This window comes from Macrobrachium rosenbergii, chromosome 3 (genome assembly GCF_040412425.1).
Source record: "Macrobrachium rosenbergii isolate ZJJX-2024 chromosome 3, ASM4041242v1, whole genome shotgun sequence".
Taxonomy (NCBI): Eukaryota; Metazoa; Arthropoda; class Malacostraca; order Decapoda; family Palaemonidae; genus Macrobrachium; species Macrobrachium rosenbergii.
This window is the reverse complement of record NC_089743.1, coordinates 33,357,622-33,380,125: the sequence shown is the minus strand read 5'-3', so window position 1 is coordinate 33,380,125 and position 22,504 is coordinate 33,357,622. Positions and strand designations below refer to the sequence as shown.

The window sequence follows — 22,504 nt, the reverse complement described above, 5'->3', positions numbered from 1 at the left end:
GGCCAAGAGAGAATGGGGAACTCCCTCAACAACCTAGCATCTCCCTCCAAAACCTCAAAACGGCCTGGTCAGAAGAGCTAGGAAGCATAAGCATCGTGTAAAAGAGCCTATCCTGTCCAGCCTAACTCTCCGAAGCCGACATTGTACGGCCGAGTAGGCTAGGGTAGAAATACCTAATCGAATAAAACTGCCTGACTTCAAGAGTACTAAGATAAAAAGTTAACCAGACGATGTGTGAAATATAAAAAACATATATATACATAGAATTATATACTATAAATACGTAAAAGACTCAGCGGCAGAGAAGGCCAAACAACCACCGATATACGGAAAGCGGGGGATATCCAAGATGGCCGACCCTGACGTCGAATCACACATAAAACTAATCCAAGAATGTACATGTCATCCAACATCGTACACATCAGAAATGTTCATGAGCATAACAGTACCATCATGGAGAATGTACCAACTCACTGGTAGAGGAAGGGGACCAGGGAAAAGGGAGAAATTATGATCAGAAAAGGGGAGGGGGAAAAACCTCCATCTCTAGCCTAGATCAGTCATGAAACGGGCTCCCAGCCTCCTACCAACGAAATGGTGATTCTATATATATAAAACTCCAATTGAAGGAGTATGGATAAAAACTAGCAGCAACTTTATGCTAAAAACATGTGAAGACTGAGGGTCCAGCATGGCAGAGGCCGACGCAGCCACGTCCGGCTGCGTAGCGTTATTTACCTGGTAAACAATATATTAAAGGTTAAATAAGATGCCTCTGAAAGAAAAAACCAAAAGGAGATGGTACTCAACTTAGTTGGGAATTCAGGAAGAGATGACATGACGAATTAGTCAAAATCCAAAGAAACACAGCACCAAGGAAAAAACACGGTGTTGTCTGGAAGCGTGCTGAATTGGAATGTTTACAAGATGGCGGCTGAGGTGGTGGTTGGCTGGGTGAAGAGGGTGAGGTATGTAACGGCTCCTCACTTTTCGGGGTTTTGAAATTGGAGAACTCTATAGGGTGGAGGCCTGTGGCAGTGGCACCACACACCCTTTGTGTATACCGACACCATATAATGGCGTTCGATCCGGGGGTCGTAACCCTGGCATTGTGTTTAGCTTTTTCTCTGGTATATTTAGCAATACTTATACCTAGAAATATGTACTAAAAGGATATTTCACCGGGTGACACAGGTCGAGCCCAGAAATGACTAAGCTTTCCTTACCCATCACATAACGGAGCTTATTTTATTAATCAATTATATCACAGTGGCTAACAAAAACAGGTTTTCCCTACATCAAAACCTGATTATTTCATTGGAAATTTTAATGAAGGTCTTGAAAGCTGATGAATTCAGTAGCAAATAAAATAATCCTCTAGGCATAAAAATGATAAAAGTACTCATGCACTGCACTTGTGTATTATGTGTTCATTTGTCTGCTGATTATATAGTGAGCAAATAATTATTCTGTACTGCATTTTGGTATACCCACATTAACAATCTAATGAAAATTTCATCTAAATCTTCATGCAAATGTGTATGTGTGTGTGTGTGTGTGTGCAGGGCTTATAAGATATATTACATCAGTATTGTCTTTTATCCAGTATGGCACACACATTTACAAAATCCTCACACCATCTGAAATCCTCTGTAAAGTACCTGAGCTTTAGGCTATCATATATCTATGACTGAAACACGAGTAAATATACAAAGCACTCTATGTACATGTACAGTACATGCATTTATATTAATCCCATTTTATTGATGGACATTGATTCCACCAAAACTTGATAATCTTACGATTTTATTTAATTTCTATTCTAAATAAATTAAAACTAGATACATGGGAGTTACTGACAAACTCTCAAATGAGGACAAAAATTAAAGAACTACTGCAATACCTGCGAACGCCTCCCATGTATCTGCTGTCAACAAGGAAAATAGGGCGCAGAGATCTTGTCACACGAAAATGCGTTTCATTACGCACTATCACAACAATAGCCTCCAAAAACATCACAATCCAGGAAACAGTCTGCAATTAAACAATAATGAATGACGTATTAGATCAAAAGTAACTAAACTGGAAACATGGTTTACTATTATCAAACACTTCACAAACACTGCAAATAAACCAAAAATATCTCCTTAAACATACAAATACACACAGGACATGCTTTGATAGTGACTCCATTTGCAATACTACAAGCGTTAGCATTTTTTGTGAAGAAAAGGTACTACCAATAAAATTAATTTTGGTTGAAAGTGGCATTTAATAAAAAAACAGCTTATGGACAAAGTAATATTGCTGTATATCTGCTAAATAGAGGCTAGACAGTGCAAAAAATGACAAATTTTTAAAGGAATTTGTATTTTTCCTAACTATACATACTTGAGGTCCTTTACAGAAGGATTTACTTTCAGCGCAGCTGGAAAATACTGTTGAACTTTAAAAAAGGTGAGGTACAGTACGTAGTTAGCTACTGACTATGGGTGGGGGTCCCGCCCACCCAGTCAGGATACAGTGCACCCACTTTTCCTTTTGGCCCAGGAAGCAGAATGAGGGGTGGCTGAGGTGGTCATATAACTTGTAAAGGACCTCAGGTTTGTATAGTTAGGAAAAATACACATTACTTTAAAATTCAGTCATTTGTTTCTGCACAATATGCAAACCATCGGTCCTTTACAACAGGAAGACACTTCTTGGAGGGAGGATTCTGAGTAAGCTTCTGAACTGACGAGTTCACCTTAAGTGGGACTCCTTCCTGTCATGTAAGAGCAAAGAAAGGAGACCAGCCTCTGACGTGTTGAACAGAAGTGTGGATGACTGTATGTTCAATTGTCAGACTTCTGTACCTTTCATAATATTGTGTGTGTGTATGTGTGTGTGTGTAACACTGCTTCAAAAAAGGCTTGGATGAACCAAGAGCGTCAGAGACAATAAACTTAGAAATGACCAGTGGGTTGTTTATTGTCAGCCCCTCTCTCCCCTTGCTAGAGAGAGGGGAGGCCTTGAATATATTAATCTAAGATTATAGATAGGGTGCTCAGTTATGTAGGTTCACTTGCATGACCCACCTGACCAGCATGTGACAGATGGCTATTTGTCTCTCTCTCTGCAAGAGAGGAAAGATAAAAGAGAGAAGGGAAGGAACCGGTCCCACTTTCATTCCCTCTTTGCCACTGAGCACCTAAGGTGAGAAGCAAACTGTCCACTATGGGATCTGGGCGAGCCACACAACTTGTTGAGCAGCCACCACAGGGCCCAGGGAAAAGGAGTCCCAGGGCCTGTGGGCAATGTTCTGAAGGTAGAAAGATATGAGAGTGGAAAGCCTACGCCACTTTCTGTCTTAATACCTGTAAAACAGACAGGTTCTTTAGGAGTGCGAGGGACAGACCAAGGTCCTTGTCCTTGCAAGGTTTTTGGAATGAACTCCTGGCCACGTTTGCAGTCAAGTAAGCTCATTCGATAGCCTCACAAGGCTAGAAAGTAAATGTGTTTTTGAACACTTCTTTCTTAGTCAAGTACTAACAGAAGAAGAGCTGACACTCAGGCTTGAGATGCTGAGTCCTCTCTTGAAGATAGTAACCAAATATTCTAACTGGACATAGTAGTATCTTGTACGATTACTACTAACCAGTTCGAGATGGGACTGACTCAAAAGTCTTACTGTGAATTTCGGGACAAACTCGAGCGTGACAGAGCCTCCTCTCCTCAAGGATGATAGGCTTGAGGAGGCAAAGATGAAAGCCAGAGAGGTAGTGGGCTTGTATGTGCACAGGTTAGAAGCTTTGGCCAGGAGGAAGTTTGGAGACAAAGGGATTGAGGAGAACAAGCACCTCAAGAAGAAATTCTTGGTAGCAATCCCAGAGAAGATTAGAGTGATTCTGAATGAGAAGAAGAAGATCAGAAGCAGTGGTCCGGGAAGAGTTTAAATTACGAGGATGTTTTGGAAATCTTGGAAGAGCTGAGAGTGGACAGTGAGGAAATAAAGATGTACACTGGGTCTGAGGTGGTAAATGGAAGAATGTATAAGGATGTGTTGGCGAGTGAGGAGACAGGTGTTACACGAGCCTTGTAGGAGGAGTTTGAGAGACCAGGTGGAAAGAGGAAGAAAGAATGTGCAAGTGAATGTGGGGAATAACGGGAAAAGGGCCTGGAGCAGAAGCCGAGAGGTTTACGAGTGGGAGTGGGAGTGTAGCAAATGGGAATGTGAGGGAAAGTCAGATGGAGTGAGTAATAGTGGTAAGGGGTGCTATAGGTGTAGAAGAACTGGGCATGTGAAAGCAGACTGCAGATGGGCCAATGGCGAGTCTTTCAGCTGCGGGGAGACAGAGGGCATATGTGGTGGACTGCCTGCAAGCAAAAGAGTTGAAGTGTTTCGGCTGTGGAAAGGTAGGGCATCGAGTGAGAGACTGCCAGAGTGGATGGAGAGCAGGAGTAAGTGGAAGTCATTGTGGAAACTGAGGAATGAGCTGGCATTTTGTCAGGAAATGTAATAACCCTTGGAGCAAATGTGAGGGATGTGGAATGGAGGGTCATGTAAGGGAAGTCTAACGTAGCAAAACCCAACACCAGGGAAACTAAGTGTGAAGGGGGGTTTACTGTGGTGAGCGCTCTGGTATGGAGGGGATAGATGTGTTGCATGTGGGAGAAGGGTTTGTAAGTGGGAATGTCTGTTTTGGGGAACGAATAGAACGTTGTTTGTGTGTTAGAGTAGAATGTGGTGGAGTGGTATTGAAAGCATTGATTGATACTGGTTGTAGTGGAAATATGGTTTTTCAAAAGGTGCAGGAGAAAGTAAAAGAAGGTGTAGCACAGAGGAAGGAATGTGCTGGATATATAACAGGAATTAGAGAATTGGAAGTTAAGGTGTGCGCAAGGTTTGTTGAGTCGGTTACAGTTGCAGGAATAAAGCTGGAGGAGGAGGATTTTTACACTGGAGAGAGTGAATGAGAGGTATGACATGTTGCTGGGGTATGCATTTTTGAAGAAAAATGGGATAAAAGTGTACCCGGAACTAGAAATGATAGAGATACGAATGGGGAGTGAAACAAGTGTGAAGTTGTTTGTGGACGAGGATGGACAAGTAAGTTTGAAGATGGTTTCTAGAGTGGAGGTGTATGCAATGGAGAACATACAGCTGCTGAGAGATTTGGGGAGTATGTGGATTGTTTAAGTAGGGTAGAGAACGAATGTTGGAGTTGACACAGAAAGTCTGGGTGAAATATTCGTGTTGGATGGTAGCTCTGTGCATTAAGAGATGCAGCAGGTCGCAAGTGTTTGATGGAATCATGAATGTAAAGGATACAAAGGTGTGTGTGCAGGCATGTGGCGATGTGTAAAAGAAAAGATGATAGACTCGGAAGCTTAAGAATTGTGGTTGATTTGGGTAATGATAAACATGTTATGGGATATGATGTGATGGCTGAAGGGGAAAAGTCAGAAGAGTGGAGTAAAGAAAGGCTTAGTGAAAAGGTGAGATTGAATGAGAAGTTGAGTGAGAAAAAGAAAGAGCAGGTGTATGAGTTGTTGTGGGAAATAAATGGCGTATTGAATCAAGGTGATGAGGAGTTTGGGACAGCTAAGTTGCTGGAATTTCATATTTGACTGACTGGTGACACCCCGATTTATCAGACACCCTGACATTTCCTGGCTCTGGTAATGTGGGAGATTGAAGAACCGTGGGAAGAATTAGAAAAGGATAGGAGTGATGAAACCAGTGAGAGTTCTTGGAACAGTCCAATTGTGCCGATAAGAAAGCCTGATGGGAGACTGCAAATGTGTATTGACTATTGGAGAGGAAAAGAAGTGACAATGCAAGAATGATTCCCTATGTGTGTGGTGTTCGATGCCAGCGGCTGAGGGTTGTAGGCCAATAACTACTTTCTCAGTGACGAAAAAACAGTACCAGTTCAGCAATCTCAGTTTTGGATTGGCTAATGCCCCACTGCCAGAGAGCAATGAATGTGGTACTGAGAGGTTTTCCCTGCGAGAATGTGTTGCTGTTTCTTGACGACATTTTAGTGATGAGTAAGACTGTAGAAGAGCACAAAAGATTAGTGCGAGCGGTGTTTAAGAAGTTGGAGGAAGTGGGGGGTGAAAGTCAAAGTGAGTAAGTGTGAGTGGTTTATGGAAGAGCTGGAGTTTTTGGGCCATAAGGTGAGTGGTGTACGAAAGGCAGAAAAGTTGGTAGAAAAAGTGAGAAATTTCCCTCAACCCTAGACCATGAGAGAGTTGCGTGGATTTTTGGGATTGACCAAGTTTGGAAGTAAGTTTGTGGAAGATTGTTTGGGGATCTTTTGCTGAATTTTCTTTGAGCACTGCAACAAAATCTTTAAATGAATTAAAAGAATTCCTTTCTCCTGAAAGACTGTATGCTCTTTGAAGCTTCAGATTTCCTTGGGTGACTCATTAATGCTATTACTGATGCTTCAAGTGAAGCAGCTCATGCATTTACTAATGTAGTTCTTAAGCATCGTGGGCAACTTTGCTCTTATTTTAACATCCTCTGGGTCCTCTACTTAGTCCTGAGGCATTTCAAGCCATTATGGAGGATGTAAAAACTGCAGAGTATAGGGTTATTTCACTTATAAAGCTGCTAAAAAATGTATGGCTCCTACTTCAGGCTCGTTCTCCACAGCAAGTTTAAGGCTGAGAATCATTCTAAGCCTTTTTCCTGTTTTCCAGAAGCCCTTTTGTTTTGCACAGTCCTCCAAAGGAAAGGGTAAACCTCTACAAGGTGGCAAGAATTGAGTTGAATTATCCTCAGATCCCAGTCGGGGGCTGTCTGATCAACTTCTGGCATGTCTGGCATGATCTGGGGATGGATCCATGAGTGGTGAAGGTACTGAGGAAGGGTTATGTAATTCTGTTCATGTCACCACCACCTCTCTCTGCTCCTCTGTTAAGCTTTCCCTTCTTACCTATACCATCCAGAAAAGTTCCTGATTCTGCAAAAGGGGATCAACACGCTCCTTAACAAGTCAGCAATAGAGCAGGTGACAGATTTGTCTCCAATACAACCATCTGTTCCTCGTTCCCAAGGCTTCAGTGGGTTGGGGGCCAGTTTTCAAATGTTTTCTGTCCAAACAAGTTCGTATCTCTGATTCCATTTTTGATGGAGCGTTCCAATACAGTTCTAGCTGCCATTCAGAAGAACGACTGGATGAACTCCATACACAGGCAAGATGCCTACTTTCAACATCTCCATTTAGCCTCTGTCTTGAAGGTTCCTCTGATTTGTTTTCAAAAAGTGTTTTTCTGTTCAATGCTCTGTTTTGGACTAAGTACAGGCCTGCAGCATTTTACATGAGCTCTGGCTCCATTAGTGGGACAGTGTCTGTTAGGCATCCCAATTCTCCTATACCTAAACAACTGGCTAGTCTTGGCCAGGTCTCTAGATGGGATTCTGCGGGCAAAGGACATTCTTCTTTGTATTACAAGAAACTCAAGAATTCCTGTAAATCAAATAAAGTCAGGTGAATCTCTATTGTAGTCAATCAAGTACCTGAGGATGAGGATAGACTCTTGTACTTTTCAGAATTTTCCAATTTAAAAACATGTCAACAATTTTCTGTCTCTGACACCGAGATTTATCCCTTAAGGCCCTTACCAGCCAAGGGTCACATGGCCACCTTCAAGAAATTTGTAGCTCTGACCCCCGTTGAGGACAAGAACAGTGTTTGCAGTACCACTCAAATCCATGGTTGGGAGAGTTCTGAACCATGAGGGGCAGTAGAGGATGGTAAAACTTCCCCATGAGAGCATAGGTTTACATCCTAATAAAAATAAAAATTGCTTTTTAAAATTTGGTATTTGTTCCAATGGGAACACAAACCGATGTTATTGCAGGTGGTCTTACCAAGGGGTGGGGGCTGATCTATGCAGAATGGAATGTAAATGTGCCCTGGGTTGTCACTGTTGCACTTTTCAGTGCCTGCAAATCTACCTCCTATGGCTCAGGTCACTAACAAAACTGGGCTAGATCCTACTTGTACTCACCACACCTTCTTAGGGTGGAATGATGGACAATGCCTCCAACCTCCTGTTACTGTTGGTGGAACTTTGTCTTGGGGGTTTGCTTCTGGGCTGCTACTACTGGGCCCATGGTGAAGCTTCCCAGAGACTTGTGGACCAAGTCCTATAGATAGGCGTAAAGGTTGATTATCTCTTCTACATTCTTGCCTTCAGGACTAGTAGGATGGAATGGTACACCACTGAGAGGCCTATGCTTCTAATGTCAAAGGCTTTAATTCTTGATGGGGGGGAAGTTTGTAGTCTCCGAAGGATGTGTATGCTGTCTATGACTTCTCTTAGCCAGAAGGAGATGGTGTTCCTGGGGAGCTCTCTCTTCTCGCAACTCATGCTTATGAAAAGCCTCCTGCAGGAGGGTCTGTGAGGGGCTGTACTTTTCAGGCTCTAACTGTGAAAAGAACCATCTTGTCCTTATCTCCAATGATGAAGTCCTTTGACTATGGAATGGAGAACTGCTCAAATTTTAGGTCTAATACTGTGGGGGTTCTGGGTTTTGGCCGCGAAGTCCACAACAAACTCCATAGAGATGGAGGGCCATCCCAGGGTGTGTGTGTGATGTGCAAAAGGGGATGTAGTTTCCCCTAAGGAAGGTGCACCAGGAAGTTTGGTACTTCTCTCACAGTGGTCTGGAGTGGATTGCAGTCCCTGCACCAAATGAAGAAGGCCACCCATTTACCCTGGTACATCCCAGCAGATGATGGCCTACTATGATTTTTAAACATGAATTCCAATCCAGACAATGGTATCCTTTCTTGATAATCAAGATAGTGAAAAGAAGAGAGAGAGGTTGGGCAGCAAGATGAAGAGAATGCCAGTAAATTCAATGAAGTGAAAGAATTTAAAGGAACAACTAGGGCTGGCAGCAAGAGACAAAATTAATGAACATGTACACTACAAGGAAATATGTCGGACAAATACCTAGCCAAGCAAAAAAAATTAAATATTTACAGAGCTCCGGTCAAAAAATAATTAGCTCTGCTTCTTTCAATATTACTATTATTGTATTATTATTATTATTATTATTATTATTATTATTATTCAGAAGATGAACCCTATTCATATGAAACAAGCCCACACGGGTCATTGGCTTGAAGTTCAAGCTTCCAAAGAATATGGTGTTCATTCAAAAGAAGTAATGGGAAATACAGAAAGAAGTGATCAGTTATTAAACAAAAGATAAATTAACAAATTAATAAATAAGTAAAAATGTAATTAAAATAAAAGGAGAATTGTATTAGGGTAGTAATGCATTGCATCTTCACTTGAACTTATGAGGTTCCAATTGCACGACATCCTCTGGGAGGCTGTTCCACAGTCCAACAGTGTGAGGAAAGGGCCTCTGGAATTGAGAATTCAACAGTGAGGCACATTTACTGCATATTGGTGCTGCTGTTCAACAAATCTGGTTGCTCTCAGCAGGAAAAGGGGATCAGGGATCAATTCTAAATGTGGAAATCTGTTAAAATACAACTTATGAAAAACTGACAAGAAACCATCTGCTGATGGTCCATGTCATAACTACTAATATTAGGAAACAGAAACCTACCACTCCATCTAAGAGATATCTTTCTTGCAGAAGCAGCCCACACTGGAGAACAGTATTCTAGTAAAGGAAGGGCAAATGACCTAAAACAGGTTGCAATGATTTTATCACAGAAATATATAAGGCTTTACAAAAAGTACATAACTTTTGTGTGGAATTTGCTGAAACTTTATTAGATAATGTTTACTTTTCATATAATTAGCCAAAAAGTGCATAAGGATAATTGAGGGCTTGTCCACAGTATGAACACTTGAGGACTGTGATCAATCCCCTAACAAAGCCATGCCATTGAATGGAAGAAAACCTACCTTGACCATGGATCTCTTGTGCCTAATGAAGGTACGGAAACCAAGCCATCTCAACTGCATAACAATAGATATACCCAGTAAAAAGAGACCAAACAGTTCAATGGAGGCATGAACACCTACAGGAACATCCTGAAGATTAAAAAAAATAGCATTGTTATTCATTGCTTGCACATTTTACAGAATTATACTATACAGTCCGGCCTCTTAAATCCAGCATTCAGTGGTCCGGGAACTCCCATGATCTGGGAATTTGTTTAATCAGCTGCCATTAGTTCTTGAGCAGTTACAAGAGCAGTGACACACGTCATTTCAGTTTTTGGATTTTTTCGGATTTCGGAACTGAAGATTGCTCTGTAAATACACAAGCTCAGTTTATTTCCAACAAAAACATTCTGTGAAACTAAAAAATATACAGCATACAAAAGAACCGTACCTAATTTGCTTGTATATATTCCGATCTCGTGTATCATGTGATCATTAAAATTTCGTCTAAAAACATGATTTTATCATATACATCATGCATAGTGTGAGATGAATCAGTAGATTACACTTGATTAAGCTTTCTATGTCTGTCTCAGTTTTGGTAGAGATCACTGATAATGCATATCTGAGTTAGCTTTTAACAAATACATAGGCCTAGAAGCAAAAGTTCATTAGGTTAAATGTGAATCTTCATACATTAAATCAGGCTCTTACAAACAACAGCAAGAACTGACATAAACAATCGTATTGAGAAACAGCCGTTTGCCGATGCTAATTACAGCAACTAACATTTTTTTTACGGTTGTGTTACATTGTTGACTTGTTAAAAATTTGCTCATTTTCAATGGTGACTTCCATAAATAAAAATAAAGTAAATTTTCATTCATCCTTCACGCAATGGAAAGGAAAGCGTTATGAAAGTATGCCACTAAATTTATGGTTGTAGCTGTGGCTAAAGACATGAATAATGTGCAGGACACAAAACGTCTTTGGAGGCGGCAAAAGCAACATCCGATACTGGTGAAATCACCTTTACTTCATTTGATTTATTGCATTTATAAATAAGATACATTTTTAAAACCAGCTTGGATAATTTACGGAAAAAGTGAATCTCTGAAATGCATTTCATTTAGCAACTAATGGCTAATGATGATGACGGTAAAATGCAGTCAGCTGAGGATTTTAAGAATATAAACATTTGCAGAATGCAAATGATGCCTGATCACTATGTTCATAAATTATAATATGATATGACAATAATGCATGAAGTACAACTGCAAACAGTACATAAAAAAGTTTTATTATAATTATCATTATTCTTAAAACATTGAGAGGTGTCAGATCAGAATTCGACAGTGTGCTTATAAAATAGTTTGAGCTCTGACATAGCAAAGGTGTAAGCATTTCCGAAGAGATGCTTATGGAACAGGCCATAATTTTCATAAGGAACTAGACCTAATGAATGACAGTAATTATTCATAAGTTTTGCTCTACTTTTAATAACACAGCAATATGTATGTGGCATGAGCTGGCAAGACTGTTTACTTAGGGATTTTTTTTTATGGGTGATTTCTGTCATCTAGGATTTTCTGTGGTCTGGCATTGGCCTGATCCCAAGTGTGCTGGTTTACAGAGGTCAGACTGTACTAATTTTTTCACATCCATCACACAAACCTTTAAAGCACACATTTTTATCAAGTTTACCATACTCATTCATAAGGACATATTGTACGTGGTAAAATAAACTACCCTACATCTGGAACATTACTCAAATTAATTTTACATCACGGTACTGACTATTTTCATAAATTCTTCCCACAAAATTGACTATTTTCATAAATTCTTCCCACAAAATAAGATTCAACAAAAATAAAACAGTTTTTTAATATATAGAAAACAAGTGTGAAGAACTTTCATGTCTACACTACATATTAATCCTCAAATATAACAATTAGCCAGCAAAAAGACAATACAGAATCTGTCCTTATAAATGATTTACTATTTTAAATAAAACGAAGAATATTTTTCAAAAAATCACCAACAAAAATTTCAAAAGCCAATACTCACTGTAAACACCGCTGGTTTCTCAATAACAGCTAAAGCCATGAGAAGAAGAGCTGCTGCCAAATCAAGTGAATAAAACCAATGATTGTGTGTAAGTAGATAAGCAGGGAGTGCATTTCGGTCACTTGGGTGACTGTTGAACTTGTCATTATTTTGCCCTTCCTGGAAGAGAACTTTATTAGGGCCAAAGGTCTTCCCATTTTGCAGTACCCTGTACTATATTAAGAAATTACCAAGGATGATAAATTAAGGAACCAAAATACACACAAAAATAACCAAAATACTGTAATTACATTAAACAAAACATTAATCCCTCAGTACAACAGAATTACCAAGAGGCCATTGTCAGATATAGTAATAAAAAGCAAATTATTCTGCCCTGGCAGTCTAACAATTGTGGCTCCACAGTCCTTACTGCTCATGGTACATGAAAAACCTACAATGTCTAACACAATCTCCTCCTCACACCTCTGTCTCTAGGGCCGTCAGTCCTGGGTAATTTCTTCCCAAATATTTTATTTTCTTTGATATACAGTAAATCACAATTCAGGCTCTAAATAGCACAGAAGTCTTCCAGTTTTCTCATCCCATATGTGTATTTTCTTTTACGATGTCCTATTCCACAATCTTCTCCCATACAAGGAGGTAAAGGGAGTAAAAATTTTCCCTATTCAGATGCTCCACCTTTGCTAATCAGTAACACCAGTGCATCCCAAGGATCTTTTTAAACATTAGCAATTAAAATCAACAGCATGAAGGATAGAATTCAAACAATGTCAACACAGACCTTCAAATTGTTGTGAACATTCTGTTTAATCAAACTCTTTTTGACAAGGAGCAAAAAATTCCAGCAACAATGGCCAAGGTCCGAGGAGAGAGTAAAACCAAGATATAGTCTACCCTTTACATTTCACACTTCATTAAGTTCTGTGACAATGAATGAAAAAAGTTAAGTATACCTTAGTTTAACCAGACCACCGAGCTGATTAACAGCTCTCCTAGGGCTGGCCCGAAGGATTAGACTTATTTTATGTGGCTAAGAACCAATTGGTTACCTAGCAACGGGACCTACAGCTTATTGTGGAATCCGAACCACATTATACCGAGAAATGAATTTCTATCACCAGTAATAAATTCCTCTAATTCTTCATTGGCCGGCTGGAGATTTGAACTCTGGCCCTGCAGAGTGCTAGCTGAGAACGGTACTGACCAGTCTAACGAGGAACTGACAATGAATGAACTTACCCAATATATGCTCATCCTTGTACACAAAACTGGTTCAAAATTCTTTGGCTGCAGTATTCAGTCCATAAGATGCATCAAAATTATTTCCTATACAGCAATCTCCAATGATCACAACTTCAAAAAACACAAGCTTAGGAGGCACCAAAGATCAAAGGTGTGCTGCTGGTAAACACAAAGTGTTTCGTACATGATCACTTTGTACATGACTTAAGTGCAAGCATCATTTGCAAGATACTTGGCAATGAGCAACAATTTTAAGGGTGATATGTAGTACTAGGATCTCTTTCAATTCTGTACAATGTTGGACCATTTTTAAAGAATTCTGGTCAATTGAATGTGTTGTGAATCTTCAAGTGAATTCTAAACTGTTAACTGTTAAGGTTTTCAGTAATTAAATGCAACTGTATGATTGTATCAAAGTATCTGCAGTATTTTTAACATCTTGGATGTCTCCCACTGGTTATGAATGAGTGTGTGTGTGTATGTTTCAGAATATGGCATTAGAATTCTTAACTCTCATGGGACAGGTTTAAAGAGATTGTTTTTACTCATAAAATCTAGTTTTTATTCAATAATGTGCACTATCAGACACTTTAAAAATCTTAAAACTGGATAACTAAAAATGAAGACAATAAAACTCACTTAACTGATTTGTTTCCAAACCTTTCTATATACTGTTGGCTGAGGTCTTTAGTCTTTGCATTTCCATAAATATATCGCCTTGTTAGCGCATTTGACAAACGTATCAAGACAAGTAATTAAATGGCCATTATGAATGAAGAGGGTAATAGAAAGACTATGAAGCCATTGATGTTACTCTACCATAATGCTTGACCTAGAGCCAAGACAGTGGTTAGTGTATCAAACCAATTTAAATGGTGAAATTCAAAGACCTGTCATGAGCTCACTGATGTTAACCATACCAGTGAATAAATGAATTTATGGAATTTGGGTCACATAAACTGGGGCTGGGAAGGTCACTTACTGCCATCATGGCAAAAACATGTGAATTTTTATCAGAATATTTCTACTGTATTGTTTATTATTATAAGTAGTTTAAGCAGAGCACTGAGGTACTTTCCTCAGTTTTCATAGGGCTGGCCCAGAAATTTGTTTTTATTCAAAATAAAATTTTATTTTATTGGTTAAAATACACCTCTTTAAACATTTTACAATTTTATTACATCCAGCCTTTTAAAAATTTTATAAGATTTAATTGAAAATGGAGAATCCAACAAAATTGAACTGATTCATTTCCAAAGTCTGATATTCACTGTAGAATACTTTCTGGACATTCATCAAATACCCACGGGTCAAACGAAAGTGACCAATTCTAAGATGAGCTAAAATTACCAGTGTCTGTCATTCCATACCACAAAACTGAGTCTTGGTATATTTTAATTTGTTCCTATCATATTCATTATTCCATATATTCTGTCACTTACTAGTCATTATTGGTTATTAAAATCTATCAGTTATATATATATATATATATATATATATATATATATATATATATATATATATATATATATATATATATATATATATATATATATATATATATATATATATATATATATATATATATATATATTGTGAAGTGAAGTGTTCCAGATACCTGGTTATTACACAACTAATCACAGAATTTCAGCCAGATACCTGAACTCTCATAACAATAAGCAGTTTACTGTCATCAGTAAACTCATTAGGGGATCTAGAAGACTGCGACAGAAGATTCTGCGTACTCTTCTGCAGGTCAGATGATATCTCCAGAACAGTCGACTGCGGGAACACATGCAGATGGTCTAGAGGGGAAAACAGAAGAGTAGACTTCTGAGAGGGCATAACCCCTTAGAGGTGTATGAACACCACCACTCCATCTTTTTCAGTACTCCCATAGTATAAAGGGAAGCTAACTCCTGGGAACCATCCCTGATCCCTTTATCTATGCAGGAAAGTACCCCTAACCAGTCAGAGGCACTATCTTCAGGAACAGTCATGCACTCCTTAATCTTACGGGCTAGAGAGCCCACAGCCCAGTCCATAAAGCTAAGCACTTCAAACACCAAAAAGATTCTTAAGAAGGTGTGAAAGTTCCAACAAGGTAAACATAATCTTTGCCAAAGCAAAGGCCAATCTTCTGGAAGAATCAATTAAGCCAGAGAAGTCCCCCAGGGAGGAGGCAGACACTCCCAGGGAAGGAGCTCCCCCTGTGGCATAAGGAAGGTGTCTCCTCTTAATTAACCTTGAAGGAGGAAAACTAAAAAACGGCATGACCTTGCTCCCTCTTCTCCGATAACCAACTATCAATATCGCTCAGGGCTTTCTTTGCTGAGGAAGAAAGCACTAACCTCGGCAACTTAGAGAAGTCTGATGACTGAGCCTCCATCAGAAGAGGAGGCAGGCAAGGAAGGAGTGGCAAGCGAGAAGAAATTCAGTAAAGTGGCTAACAGGTACTTCAGTAGAGCCCCGTACGCTGAGGGACAAGCCTCCTGAACGAGAACCTCCTCTTCATCTTCAGAAGAAACAGGTGACAAAACCGGATCCGTGGACTGGGGAGCCGAAGGAGCCTTAGTAAGCAAGCTCAAAATATTGTCCAGCTTGCTCTGGATAGGGTCCACTGTAGAAGCTGCTGTGCACTAGTCAACGGCTGAAGAAGACTAGACTGAGGAGCGGATGAAGCACGAAAAACTGCAGGAGCTGCAACAGGAGCAGGAGCAAGAGAAGCATCAACGGTGGAAGGAGGGCGCCCAGCCGACCTTGGCTGCTTCGAAATGACGAACCTCAGGAGAGACAGAGCGATCGGACAAACACAGACGCTCGGGTGCTTACGAGAAGAAGGCCGCTAAGAAACTGACGAGAGTTCGGGCACCAAAGGGTGCTCAGGCGCTTTTGGGAGCTTGGGAGAAGCCTGGCGATCGACAACAGCATGAGTCTTCGTCACTGGCTCTGGCGCCGGGAGATGCTCAGAAGAAACTCTGCAAGAAGCTGAGAGTTTACGAGACAAGGAGCGCTTAGAAGACCCTTCCCGACTCTATTACAGGAAGAACTGAAGAAAACTGCTCCAGGCTGTCCCAACCACTACACAAAGGCTGAGGGCTATCCAAGGGACCCTTAAACTTCTTGCAAGTCACTGGAGGAGAACATGAAATACCACCAGCACTTCTTTTCATTGGACATGACTCATCTACAAAGTGCTACTGCCGCTTTGGCGGGGAATCCTCTGAACTTGAGGAAAAACAATAAGCGTCCAAGGAAACGCCTTTCCAATGGTGTTTGGCTGCAACTGGGATTTGGCAACAGGTTCAACCAAAGGGCAACTACCCGAGGACAGACCCCACCGATCTCCCTTAAGGTACCAGTTTGACTCCTCCCATGTTTAGGAGAGTATGTCATTGACCTTTGCCTAGGAGAATCAGTGGGTCAGTTACCCACCTCCTCCACCAACACTTCATTTGCACTGGGCACTACTGCGCGCTCCGCCGACACAACACTAGCACTGGGCGCTACAGGGTGCTATGAATCACTCTTACTATCCATATGAACTTTGATGGAAAAGCTAACTTTGCAATGGATTTGACGATCAATTCGAACCTTTTATCAATCTTTAACTCGAGGCTGGTCATGGGGTTGGGTTCGGAAACACGAGAGCCAGGTACAGGAGAGGGTTTCACAGAAGAGGGATCATTAATGGGATTAACAGAAATCACAAGGACGTCAATATTGACGTCAACATTATCAATAGCAGAAATATGAGATTCCTGGCTAGCTAATGATTTACAGATCTGCCTAGCAGTAGCTTTTCTTTTCTTGTCCCTAGCCAAGAAAAGGAATTTAAGTCAAAATCAGGAAAGTCAAATCAGCTCAAGTCACAATTAAGGACCTAATGCTATCTAGATAGCCAAAAAGGCTAACAATACAGAATACTTCACCAAACAATGAAAAAACAACAGGAAAGACAAATTCCAAAATAGAATCAGCTGCTGCTAACAACTGGTGTACAGCCATCAGCTGGCAGAAACAAATTGAAGCTCTTTTCCTAACTGTTCCTTTCTTTCCCCGAAGTGGGCGGGGCTAGTCACCTAACCAAAACAAAATAGCGCGACCCACATATTTCAAAATTTTAGCTGCTGAGCTAGTGAAACTAACAGCAATGTAATTACTTGGTAAGTTACTTATATAAAAGTGTAAAGTAATTGCATCCATGTATGTATGTATTTATATACTGTACCTGTATTTCAGAATAGGCAATCACACTACTGCAATCACTGTTTTTAAAGTGATTATGTTTTTTCGTGTAGGCACGTGCTCTGAAATTCTAAGATCTATGGTTAGGAGAAACGTAATTGCACTGTATATGCAATACAGAATGGGATATCATTGTTGATGGACAATATAATAACATTTCCTTACATGAATTTTTTCCAGTGACTGCTCCATTAAATAGAAACACAAAAAACAGTAAGCAGTGCTAGCAACCTTACAGTCACTTCAAAACCTAAGTTGCCTGAGTCTGACACAAAAACATGAAGACATAAACAATTTTATTGAATGATATGAGAGACTTTCAGAGAGCCAAGGGTGGCCTAGGGACCAGTCCATTTCTAATAGGTAAGGGTCTGCAAGTTTTCTCTTATATGCCTTCAGAGGAGGCTCTGAAGTACGACTACTTAACCCCCTAGGGACGGGGTGTATCTGGATATCTAGTACTGTAATTGCATACGAAAACTTCCACGGCATATGATATGATAATCCTTATTTCACGCCAGAACATTCAAATCACTTGAATGGGCAATGACTACTGTATATGGTAACATTCATACTTCAAGTTCAGTGATATGAGAATAGTTTTTGAGACTTCATGGGGGAAGGTTTACATCATCTCCCAGTCCCAGTAGATCTTGTAAAAATTTGTCCATAAATACAGGGTACTCAGGGACTGTTGCAGGTTTTAGTTTGTATCTTCTATGATATTATGTGAACTGTAATTGTAATCTTGCAAAATAAAGTACAGAAAATATTAGAAAACTTGTAAAAATCACTAGCCTTAGCTGTTATTTTTATGCATATCTCAAAAAAGAGGCACTACACAGAGTTGGGAATATTCACTTTCAATTTCCTGTGGTAGGTACAGAAATTTTTTGAGAATTTATTTTCCACACCATGAGCATTTGCATATCTTCCTCTTTCTAAAGATGTCTTTTTTTAGCCATGATTATCACCTTAAGTCTCTGCATATACTGTATTCTTTCCTGATCGTGTCCTTCACCTCTTGGTGTTTTATACCCTCTCCTTCTATTATTCCCAGGTATTTGTATCCTGTCTTATCTATGTGCTTGATGCCATTCCTGTCTGGTAGCTTTATCCCTTCTGTCCTTATCACTTTGCCTTTTTGTATGCTGACCAAGGCACATTTTTCTATTCCAAACTCCATTCTCTTGTCCCCAGATACAATCCTTAGTGTCTGGATTATGGTATCTATTTCCTTGATGCTCTTACCATACAGCTTGATGTCATCCATGAACATCAGATGGTTAATTCTGTTGCCTCATTTCTTGAGTTGGTACCCCGCATCCATCTTCTGCAGTACTTTTGTCACGGGAATCATGGCTACTACAAAGAGTAGTGGGGACAGTGAGCCACCTTGAAAGATCCCTCTCCTGATGTTAACCTCTGCTAGTCTTATTCCAGAGCTTATAAGTACTGTACTGTATTCCGGTTGCACATTGTATTTTCTAGGGGGCTGATGTTTTCCTCTGTCCCATTTATTTCAGGCATTCTGTTAGCCATGTGTGTGGTATCATGTCGAAGGCTTTCTTGTAGTCAATCCATGCCATGCTTAGGTTGTTTCTCCTTCTCTTACTATTCTTCATTACCATTTTGTCTATTAGGATCTGGTCTTTTGTGCCCCTACACTTCCTTCTGCAGCCTAGGTAGTTGTATAGCCTTTCACTGATGTTACCTGTTAATAACTTCCACATTACTGGTAGGCAGGTGATAGGCCTGTAGTTACTTGCTATACTTCCCTTGTTCTTGTCTTTCTGTACTAAGGATGTTCTCCCTGTGGTCTCCATTTGGGCACATGGTGGTTGTGATACAATGCTGGAGTTGTTCTGCTATTCATGGGTGTAGGGCCTTGAAGTTTTTGAGCCAGTATGCATGGACTTCATTGGGGCCTGGGGCTTTCCAGTTGGGCATTTTCTTTAGTTGGTGTCTGATTGCGTCTGCAGTGATCTCGGTGAATCTTTGTTTTATTTTCCCCATTTCTTTTGCCTTGACTTCCTGGAGCCGTGTTGCATGTTTGTTGTGTGATAATGGATTGCTCCATATGTTTCCCCAGAATCTCTTACTTGGTTAGGCTTCAGGAATTTCCTGGTGGTTGTCTTCCCCTCTTAGTTGGCTGTATAGTCTTTTCTGGTTGGTTTTGAAGAGTTTTTCTGTTGGTGTCCTTTGTGCCTGTTAATGTACCATTGGATCTCATGTGTTGGCTTTATGCCTCTGTTTTATATCTTCATGTGCTTTGGCTTTATGCCTCTGTTTTATATCTTCTATTGTGTTTAGTTCCTTCTCCTGTACTTCGTATTTCCCATTCAGTTCCTCTCTTGTTTTCTTGCTTCTTAGCCTCTTTTCTGCCATCTCTTTCAGTTTACTCAAATCAGATCTCATCGATATTTGTTTTTCTGGGTGCCTTTTCCAAGACAGTTGCTGTTTTGGTTACTGTTGGGTTGGTGATGGTGTTTGTGCCCACATGAGTTCTACTACTAGTCTTGCTCCTACATATGCCAAGTTATTTGTTTCCATGATACTGGTGGTGTGTATTAGTCTCATTATTTCATTAACTTCACTTGTTTTGTCCCTTAGTTTCTTTGTGTTGTAGGCTTTCACGGAGGGGATCTTTGTTCTTTCTGTATCTGGCTTCATCCATTGTCTGATCTTTTCCACTCATTCCAACCTCTCTGTTACATTATTATTATTATTATTATTATTATTATTATTACATTGGAGACACAGAGCCTGTGTGGCGATATTTATAGGACATTCTTAGGTAGTGTCGCATTCTCAGAGTGTAGTATAAGGAGGATTGTTCCCGCAGATGGATGCTCATGATCAGTTTGCTCATATGGGGTGCCACCCTTCACTCTGAAGTCGGGAGGAGGTAGGTCTCCCGTGTGGTATTGAGACTAGGCTTCTCTCTCCCAATGTGTAGGGCAGTCCTGGCATGATTAAAAATGGCACTCTCCTGGGCATGGCAGGAGATCCTCTTGGAGAAGCGCATGGTAGTCATACCGATGTAGGAGCTGAGGCACTCTCAGACGGGCATTTGTATCAGACCACGTTGTTATTCTTCAAGGGATCCTGCTTGTGAGGGGCTGGGTTTTCTCTCATCACCAGGCTGCTGGTTTTTTTATTCCTGTAGAATATAATTGGTTTAATCATCTTCTCGGGATCGGATGGGCTGATGTTGCCTTCAATGATGGTCCTGAGGCTATGTTTGTCGTCTTTATATCCTTTATGAAATTTTCCTTTGTAGAAAAGTTTGATGTCATCAGAGGTGTCGGGGTGAGGTACCTGATGGTACCAACTATCCAGGGCTCCTCTAATGCACTTGTCTACATCCCGATTCATATGTCCATTATCGATGAGGAGCTAGGCAACACGTTCCAGCTCTCCGTGGGTTTCAGTCCAAGAGAAGCAGAGCAAGAGAGCTCTTGTGACAAAGGCATTGATGGTGGATTGCTTGTATCTCTCGGGATACTCACTCTCCATTCAGGCACATGCCCAGGTTCATAGGTTTGGTGTACACCCTTGTGATGAAGTGTTCCTCCTGTTGCTCGATGAGGATGTCAAGGAAGGGGAGGCGACAATCGTGGCTGTATGCAACTGTGAAGTTGAGACAGCTGTGGGTGTGGAAGGCATGTCTCAAGCTCTATTTCTTCACTTGTCTCAGTGCTGACGAAGGTGTTTTCGATGCACCTTATGTACATTTGCACCTTTCTTATAATGATGAAGACCCTCTTCTCGACATTACCCATGTAAACATTCATGAAGAATGGGAGAGGACCACACTCAAAGAACTGAAGAACCTTTACACCGAGTGGGTTGATCATCGCTGCTGGAGCAGGCCCCCCATGTGTTTTGGAAGAGGATGGAGCAGCTAACAGCAACAACAACCCCCTCTAACAACAAGAGCAACCCAACAATATCCTCGCATGGAGGATAAAGATGCAGAGAAATGGTGAGGAATATATCAATCTCACAGGCTATACACCAACACCCGAAGAGGACAAGATTTTAACCTTTAAAGGGTGGGCTAATTACAGTATACATCATGCAACCCCGCAAGACCAGGCAAACTTTAAGGTTGGCCAATTTAAGAAAAAACACATCAATGGAAAGCAGAAGATATGCAAATGCACATGGTGTAAGGAAAAAAATTCTAAAAATTTTCCCTACCTTCCACAGGAAGTTGAAAGTGACTATTTACAACCCTGTGTGGGGCCTCTTTTACAAAACACTCAAATTTTACCAAGTTATACATGGTTTTTCTAATAATTTATTTTGTTTTATTTTGTAAAATTATAATTACAGCTCACACAATATCAAAACAGATAAGAACTAAAATCAGTAACAATTTCTGAGTATATTTTTTGTAAAATATTTACGTAAATTTACTGAGATCAGGAGATGCAGTAACTTTTTTTGGAGGTATACATGTTTTTTTTCTAATATTTCTTTGCAAAATTACAATTATAACTGACATCATATCATAAAAGATAAGAACTAAAACTAACAGCAATCCCTGGGTATATTTATGAGCAAATAAATAAAAAGACCTCATGGGAGAGAGGAGCAAGACATTCTCCCTTCAAGTCAAGAACAATACTGATCTGCCTGAGATGCCCACAACTGAGCCGAGGTGAATTCTTTTATGGGCCACTGAAGTGATGGAAACTCTTTCTCGCTCGATACAGCCAAATCCCCTCAGAGGGGATTCGTCCACCACCCAAAACCTGTTTTAGATTCTCTCGTGAGGGGATTCGTCCATTAAGGGTTAGGTAGGGGACTTAAACTGCCACTTTTCCACCCTGACAAGGCCCTTGGAAAAATGCCTTAAAACAGAGTACCTTCTGGATACCATTCAGAGATATGAAGATCAAGGCACCCTGCACACCACTGATGCCCTTCAACTACTCCTCCTGGCTGAGGCCTTCACTGAACGTGGTGACTACTGGAGCAACACTGTCGACTGGCACCTGAGGGAAGCAGCCAAGGAGTTGAGAGAATGCATGACATCACCATCTGCAGGCCTGACAAGACTGCC

General features: G+C 40.5%; 1 protein-coding gene across 5 annotated transcripts in view; it reads right to left on the bottom strand.

Moving 5' to 3' along the window:
* LOC136854168 (two pore channel protein 1-like) overlaps positions 1-22,504 on the bottom strand; it is a 449,951-nt gene that overhangs the window by 116,947 nt on the left and 310,500 nt on the right. For all 5 annotated transcript variants that reach the window (XM_067130485.1, XM_067130449.1, XM_067130460.1 and 2 more), the window contains 3 exons: positions 11,938-12,096; positions 9,889-10,017; positions 1,904-2,034 (listed from right to left, as the gene is read on the bottom strand). In XM_067130485.1, the coding sequence (XP_066986586.1) occupies positions 1,904-2,034; positions 9,889-10,017; positions 11,938-12,096 (419 nt within the window). The remainder of the gene's footprint in view (positions 1-1,903; positions 2,035-9,888; positions 10,018-11,937; positions 12,097-22,504) is intronic.